General features: G+C 37.1%; 1 protein-coding gene across 1 annotated transcript in view; it reads right to left on the bottom strand.

Moving 5' to 3' along the window:
* Positions 1-712: 712 nt before the first annotated feature.
* SLC4A1AP (solute carrier family 4 member 1 adaptor protein) overlaps positions 713-8,467 on the bottom strand; it is a 37,693-nt gene continuing 29,938 nt past the window's right edge. Inside the window, exons 10-14 of the mRNA XM_004377637.2 lie at positions 6,653-6,887; positions 4,624-4,710; positions 3,866-3,933; positions 2,145-2,214; positions 713-762 (exon numbers count right to left, since the gene is read on the bottom strand). Coding sequence (XP_004377694.1) covers positions 713-762; positions 2,145-2,214; positions 3,866-3,933; positions 4,624-4,710; positions 6,653-6,887 — 510 coding nt within the window. The remainder of the gene's footprint in view (positions 763-2,144; positions 2,215-3,865; positions 3,934-4,623; positions 4,711-6,652; positions 6,888-8,467) is intronic.

The raw sequence follows: 8,467 nt of genomic DNA, 5'->3' as shown, positions 1-8,467 counted from the left end.
CCTTCTCCAGGGATTGGTCCCTCCTGATTCAGAGTGTGTGAGATGAAGCCTCACCATCCTTGCTTCTAAAGAGCATTCTGGCTGTACTTTTTCCAAGACATATTTGTTCATTCTTCTGGCAGTCCATGGTATATTCAATATTCTTCGCCAACACTTTAATTCAAATGCATCAATCCTTCTTCAATCTTCCTTATTAATTATCCAGCTTTCCCATGCATATGAGGCGATTGAAAATATCATGGCTAAATACATACTCCTGGCCTTTTCTCTCCAGAATACTGCATGACCTTACATTTTAACACTTATTTGAGGAAGCAACATCAGTGAATTCTAGAGCCTAACTCCAGAAGTAGCCTATTGCTCATGAAAAGCACAGTCCCTAAGACTTGATAAAAGAGTCTGTGACCTTAAATCAACATTAGAAATGACCTCACCTTCTTGTTTTAATTGGGTCACTTTTCTCATTTTAGTTATTTTCAAAATACATGGTTCCTTTTTTACAAACATACATACACAAACACTTATAAATACCAAATTCAGGAGATGAATCAAGTGGGTAGATAAATTTAGGAAATGAAGAGCACAGAAGCCAGGTCACCAGATTTTACAAGTGATCATGTTAACTTCTTCTCTTGCCATTCAACTTGACATATTATCCCAAGTATCCCATGTCACATGGTCCACAAGATCTTCTTTTGGGATTCTGAAGCAATCAATAGCCATACTTGTCATTAAGATGGGTCCTGCCGTCACCACTTTGGCCTAGATTACATAAAAAGAAAGAAAGAAATACATTCACTTTCCAAAGTTAGGGAGAAAAACTGTATCTAGACATCAATAAGCCAAAATAAACAGATAAAGAGTTTTCCTCTATGATAAAAATTTTACTTTTTGTACACAAGTTCAAAACACAGCCCTCTTTTTACTCCTATCTTTGCACTTACTAGCAGATGAAAAGCAAATATGTCTAGTAACTAAATTTCTATTAATTAATTACAAAGTATATTAGAAACCCAATCCAGAGAAAAAGCAACCTGTGACGCACACCTCATACACTGCTTAAGGGCGGCGAACTGGTAAATCTCTGTAGAATGCAATCTGACAACATCTTAAAAATGTTCGGAGCCTTTGATCCGTCAAGTTAGCTTTTATGAATATTATTCTACAGATAGATCTCTACACTTGCAAAATTACATATGTTAGAGTTCACTTATGCAGAATTGTTTGTAATGGCAAAAGACTACAAACACATAAATGTCCATCAGGGGAACTGGTTAAGTAAGCAAAGGTATATCCATACCATAAAAAGAACACTGATGCCATAAAAAAGAACAAGAAATCTAAAAATAACTATGGAAAGATATCCAAGATATATAGTGTTGAGTGCAAAAAAGGTGAAGAGTATGTGTCCATTTGCGGAAAAGAAAGGGGTGGGGGGGAGGAGGTTAAGTACTACATATTTAACTTCCTTTATAGACATTTTATATAATATGTACTTAAGAATTCTTAAGAAACTGATAATATTTGGTTGTATTTAGAGAAAAAAACTGGATGGATGAGGTACAGCCAGAAGAATTTTTTATTTAACTTAAAATTGAAAATATATACAAAAGTAAAGAGAAAAATATAGTGAATTCCCATGTACCCATCATCCAGCTTTAACAAATATCAATATGTGGCCGATCCTGCTTTCTCTCTTTAACGCTTCCCCACTTTGCCTCTTCCTCCACCACTGGATTACTGAAGGTAAATCCCAGAAGTCATTCTACTGTGCACACTTCTGTATATATTTCCAGAAAGCAAGCAGTTTTTTAAAAAACACAACTCAGCATCATTATCACACTTTAAAAAGATTAACAATAATTTCTTAGGATCATCAAATATCCAGCCAGTGTTCAAGTTTATCCAACTGGCTCATGATTTTTTTTAACAGTTGTTTATTTGAATAAGGATCCAATCAGAGCCCAGAGATTACATCTGGCTGATATGTCTCTAGATCTTTTAATCTACCCGCTCCCCTAGGAGGAAGAATTTTCACTACATATTCTTGTAATTTTCTTATTTTCAACTTTAAATATATATTACCTATCAAAAATACAAGTTAAATAAAACTTAAAGAAAAAAAAAAAGTAAAAACACTCTACCTTCAGGTGGGACCCATACACAGTAGTCTGGATCATCTTCTGGATATTTGGAGGAAAGTGTTGGTGGACGCTGCAAAGAAAAGATGCTTTATTTCAGTCAGAATAATTTCAACGCTAAGAATTATTGTCCTTATGGCTGCCAGCAAAAAACACTAACACAGCAGCTTCCATTAATGATCCTGACATAAGTAATCTACTTAGGGGAGCATTCTCTCTCTGAACGTTGTTTCCATCAAGCCTTAGTGAGCTGATTTTCAGCTAGTGAGAGTGATGTGTAACAAGTGGCAGTTGACACATTGCTGGTATGAATGCTAAATGGCATAACCCCTGCAGAGGGCAATCTGGCCTTTGCCTTTTGACCTAGCAATCTGACTTGTGAGAATTTACTGTATACATACAAAATTATTTATACCCAGGGTTATTTGTTATAGCACTGTTCTCATAGTAAAAGACTGGAAAAGTCCCATGTGTCCACATATGAGGAACTGTTAACTAGGGCACATCCACACAGTAGAAAGCCCCTGATGTACTGATATAGATTGAAAAAAACAGCATGTAGAATGGAATACATTACACTCTATCTTTTGTATATTAAAAGGAAGAAAATAATAATATAATTCAAATGTCCTTGTGTGGCATACTAGGATATGAAGGAGTCACAAACAAACAAAAAAGGTAACTTGTATGTGAGGAGTTATTGGGAACAGAGTGGATGGGGCCTAGGGTTACAGTAAGAATTCAAAACACAAAAATTCAAAAATAAAAGAGAAAAAGAGTAGCTGCTGAGGCTGCTTATGTACAACCAAATACCTAATGGGATTTGGTTCCTTGATTTGGAGGTTTAGGGTCATGGTTTCATGGGACATCCCAGTTAACTGGCCTAATGATGTGTTTAGTGCTTTATTCTACCTCCTAGCTCCTTTCATAGTGCCTGGGGTCTTAAAAGCTTGCCAGAGACATCCAAGGCACAACAATTGGTCTCTTCATTTGGAGCAACAGAGGAAGAAGGGCAGTCAGGCATAGGAGGAGGATATGGAATGTGTGGCTAAATGCCTCCATGAACAACTGCCTCCTCTGCCATGAGACCAGAAGAACTGGATGGTGCCCAACTACCATTACTGAACATTTTGATCAAAGATTCCATAGAAGAATTCTGATCAAAAAGGGGAAAATACTGAACAACATTTCAAATTCTCATGGACTCTAGACTTTCTGGAGCTATGGAAGGTAGATGAACCCCTGACACTAATGCCCTGAGGTAACCTTTAACCAAAAATATCCCCTGAAGTCATCTTAAAATCAAACAATAGTTTAGACTAATAAAAAAGGTCTGCCTTGAGCATTATGCTCTTTTAACAGCTATCTATATGGGATCAAACTGACAACAGCAACTTGAAAGATTAGATAGGAACCTTAGAGGGCAGTGAACTTATGTTAATGAGGGAGGAATGACTCAGAAAAGGAGGGTGAGAACAACTGCACAACTCAAAGAATGTAATCAATGCCACTAAATTGTACATGTAGAAATAGTTGAATTGGTGTGTGTTTTGCTGTGTATATTCTCAAAACAATAAAATAAATAAAATTTAGAAAATAAATAAACGAGAGCCCAAATTCCTAGGAGATGGGGTAATGAGGCAGTTGAGAACTCTGCTAAATGCAGTCCTCAAAGAGACCCCTTCTGGATGTGGTCCACGACAAAGGGATTCATCTTTACTTACCTTGCTTGGACCTGCAGCTTTCTTTTTCTTCAATTCATCTCTGCTTTTCTCACATTCATTCTTTAATGCTATTTTTTTTTTAAAAAAAAAAAAAGGAAAAAGAGGCAGTAGCTATTTTTAGAAAAAAGTAATAAAGGAAAAGTTCCTCATAAGAAAGCATCATAATTATCAAATAAAACATGTCAATGACAAATCAATTCTCAAAAATTTCTTCTACTACAGTAAAAACTATATGAAGAAGAGAGACTTTTCCCTTCAATAATAACTAGTTTTCAAATCCTAAGGCTATGCTACAAGCTTGCACGGAATCACACCATCTGAAAAGGCAAAGGAAAATGAGGCTGATTTTACTATGGCACAGTTTAACCATTACCAGTAAAACCAGAAAAAAGAAATCTTTTACTAGGCCGACATTTCATCCAATTTCTTCTAATAGCGTTGGAATGACACCCATGACAGGCACCTATTTAAATTTAATTCTGGGAGATGTAAAATTGTGAAGTGCTTTGCATGGCCAGAGGGAAGCATAAAAGCATTAGGTGCTTTGTAGGTCAACGACAGGGAACCCAGGAGGTAGAAGAAGAATAAAGAAAGGCAAATGGGATAGCACCAAACCCAAACGTCCCACATTATCCAGTTTTATTCAGGGCCCTGGAAGCAGCACTGACCCAGGGTCTCTAAGGCCACTCTCTCTCTCCTCCAAAAACCAGATGGCTGCTTGTGTGCAGAGGAGCAATGAAGCAGGCTGTACTACTTGCCTGAGGGCTCCTGCAGTGATGGAGCTGTTTCACTAGTCTCTTGGTCATCTTCATTCCACGCCACCTGGCTGAGTTGAGACATGCTTTCTATACAAAGTAGTACCAAGCATATTATTATTATCTAGCTCATGGTGGATAGCCCAGAAAACAAAACAAAACAAAAACAGCTAAGTACAGACATAATCATCCAGTTTTACTATCATCAGCTTCTACCAACCTTAATTAGGTTTTCTATAAATGTGCTTCCAGATGTCTACCAAAGAACCACACATTTTCCACTTAAAAAACTGGCCAACTTTGATGCACAATTTTTGGTAATACTTACGAAAGCCTTAAAAGCGTGCATATTCTTTGGCCTAGAAATTATACTTCTAGGAACTTATTCAAAGAAAATAATCAGAGATAAGCACCAAGATTTATTATACAAGTATGTTTATAAAAGCAAAAAATGAAGAAATAACCTACGTGTCTAACACTAGGGAGCTGATTAATTCTGGCACATGCATGTTATGGGCCACTATGCCCCTTATTAAAAATCACATTTTAAAAGCCTATTTTAAGACACAGGAAAAACAGATTATAAATTAATACGCGTAACACAATCTCAACGCTGTAAAAAATAAATACAGGGAAGAAAAGGACTAGTATATCCCTCATCAGCAGCATATCATCTTATAAATCAAATTTTAAAATCTGTAATATTTTTACATACACGTTTACTTCAGTCTCCTTAACACAATAATTATTATTCCCCTTCCTGATGACCATGTGGGTGGTGGTAAGAAATCTGTTTATGTATCACCCTCACAATGTATGGATCAAGGAGCAGACTCAGAAAGAAAGTATGTGTAAGTACCTCAATATTTTTGAAACGGCCAGGCATTTTGCCAATATCTAAACAAAGGAGAATGTAAATACAAAAGATTTACCTCTCACAGATAAGGAAATAGTAACTTTTATGTTTCTCAAACAACAGAAGGTGATTCAAGAGAAGGGCTGCATGTAGGCCTGGTGTTTTTATGTAGACAAGCCTGGTTTGTTTCGACAGTACACACGCAAGCACTCCCACGCACATTTAATGCCAATTTTTATTGTTGTTCCTCATGCTACCTATTTTCTGTGATATCTTAATCTTGCTAAGCAGTTTGGCTAACCTTGGTAGTATTTCTCAGGAAAACAACCTCTGTAGTTGACAAGGGGCAAGAGGATTTAGAAAAATAAACAACGATCTCTGGGGGTGGGGTTGTGGGAGATTTCTCTTCTTTGGATTTTTATGTATTACCTAAAATTTCTGTAGTGGACATAAATTCCTTTTATAATCAGAAAAAGATGTTTAAAAATCAATTTCTTCTTTCAATACCGGTCACCAAATCTTTGCTGAAATGACATGTCGCAGGGTTGGCAACCAATGTCACAAAACAGTATGGGTATTAATTGTATAACGAGAAACTAATTTGCTCTGTAAAAAACCTTCATCTAAAGCACAATTAAAAAAAAAAATCTTTGCTGAAGTGGGAGAATACTATGTGCCAGGTTCTCTGCTAAGTACCAAAGACCAAAAAAAAAAAAGAATAAGGCATGATCCTTTTTGAGAAGTTTAGTCCAGTGGGTATAATTACACTTAACTTCTGTCTTAGGGATGGGAAAAAAATGAGTAAGGGGAGGCTTATCCCCAGAACACATGATCAGGCTCCATCATCCACCCTATTCCACTGCCCTCCAACTCATACCACGGCAACAGCTTGGGATTGTCCTGTACCAGCTATGGCTTGAGACTCCACAGCATTCAGTTTTCAGTAGTACTGGAACGGGTTGGAAATATCTGCCCTTAATTTGCAATGGGGACAAATAACGACTGGCGGTCAAAGGAAGAAGATCAAGAAAGTATGGTTCCTTACCACAGAGTCAGCTTTATCACATATACACAACCAAAAGGCACAAGCAAGAACTGGGTTTCCTTTTTCAAGCCTACCCACAGTGAATGCAACTGTCCCACTGAATAGCACAGGAAGGAGAGGAAAGACATTACCATGGTCTTTTGTTTGTTTAGAACACGTGAAGTCTGTGGGAGGACTCATTTCCTGGACTGCTGCTTCTGGCTCTATCTCCTGCTGCAGCCCACTGCTTCCATCCTCCATTTTTTTCTTTTCACACTTCTTCACCTCCTCTTCCTCCTCCTCCTCTTCCTCTTCTTCTTCTACTTCAGGCTCATCTTTCATTCTCATTAGAGCTGGAGGGAGTTCTGGACGTTTGGGGGGTAACTTCTATACGGGAAACAAAATTGTTAACAAGCAGTTCTATAAAATGATAAAAAGAAACAAAGCTAACTACAGAATGTCTAACCCTTCTAGGTTGATAAACCCTATAGAAGTCTTCTGAAAGTAGGTCATTCAAATGTTTTATCCATTTATGACCCTTAACAAGTATCTTTATTTTAGTCTCTAAGGCCAAAAGAATATTAACTATAAAACACTTGAAGCAGCTTGCACAGAACTAAAATACTAATTTGAGTACCAGCTGCAAGAGTTCTGTCCTATTACCCCTCGTGCTATTAAAGGATCTTAACTTATTACAAATCTTCTAGGGAGTAAGTCAAATACAAGTTCCTAAGAAATAAATAATTTGTGCTGCTTTTTCATTTTGGACTTAACATAATTTCAAGGAAACAAAACATGTAAATCAGTAAAACAGATCCTAAAGAAAAGAAAGATATTTCTTAAAGAATAAGTCCAAATACTCTAATCAAGACCTTTCAGTAAAAGTAATTATCAGAATACGTTTATCAGAGTTAAGGAACAGAAAGATGGTACCAAATTATACTTTGGATATATCATCTTTTTAATATAGGATTTAGTTCAGTAAAGGAGCCTTGGTGGCGCAGTGGCTAAGCTCCGGGCTGCTAACTAAAAGATCGTGGTTCAAACCCACCAGTTGCTCTGAGGGAGAAAGATGTGGAAGTCTGCTTCCATGAAGATTTACAGCCTTAGACCCTATAGGGTTGCAAAGAGTCAGAATCGACTCAACGGCACTGGGTTTTTGAGTTTTAGTTCAGTAATCCTCTAAGGAGAGATTTTATGTTTTAAATAAAACATAAGTACTCCTCCCCACATACACACAGAAAAGCTTCCATCTCAGATAAACCACATACTCATTCAGACCATATGGCTGAGACTGCAGATCTCTGCACCAGAGGGTAGACTACCCTAGTCCAAAGTTCACCTCTTCAGTAGGGATAGTTTCTTAAAAAGTGAATCTGTGACTACAATAAGAATGTATATAAAGTGAAACCACACCTCAGTGAGGTGTTACAGGGTAGAAAGAGCATGAAACTCAAGAGGCAGAAGTCCTGGATTTGATTCCCAGTCTAGCTATTTTACTGATAATCTTGTATTTAACCTGTCTGAATCTCTTTCTTCAGCTGTGAGAGGTATTCTCACACTTCATAAAGTTGTTGCAAGGATTAAATGAAGTATGGAAAATCAGGTACACAGACTATGTTACTAACAAATATTAGTTGAGTCTGAATATTATATCTATGCATTAAGAAAAAAGTATTAACGCAGGAGACCCTTTCTTTAATACAGCAATCATCACAGATTAATAAATTGGTATTCTAATTTATAAATCAGTTACTTGCAAATTGATTGGCTTAAACTGATTCACCAATTCTTTTTTTTTTTTGTTTTAACGAAGAGAAGTTTATTTCCTCACAGTCAAAGTAGGCTAAAAGTCCAAATTCAGGGCATCAGCTCCAGGGGAAGGCTTTTTCTCTCTGTCGGCACTTCTTCTCTTTGGTGTTCCCCGGACTAGGAGCTTCTCAGCGCAGGGACCCCAGTCCAAAGGA

Source organism: Trichechus manatus, unplaced genomic scaffold, assembly GCF_000243295.1.
Source record: "Trichechus manatus latirostris isolate Lorelei unplaced genomic scaffold, TriManLat1.0 scaffold00052, whole genome shotgun sequence".
Classification (NCBI taxonomy): domain Eukaryota; kingdom Metazoa; phylum Chordata; class Mammalia; order Sirenia; family Trichechidae; genus Trichechus; species Trichechus manatus.
Note: the sequence above shows the minus strand (reverse complement) of the source record. Positions and strands in the feature narration are given on the sequence as shown.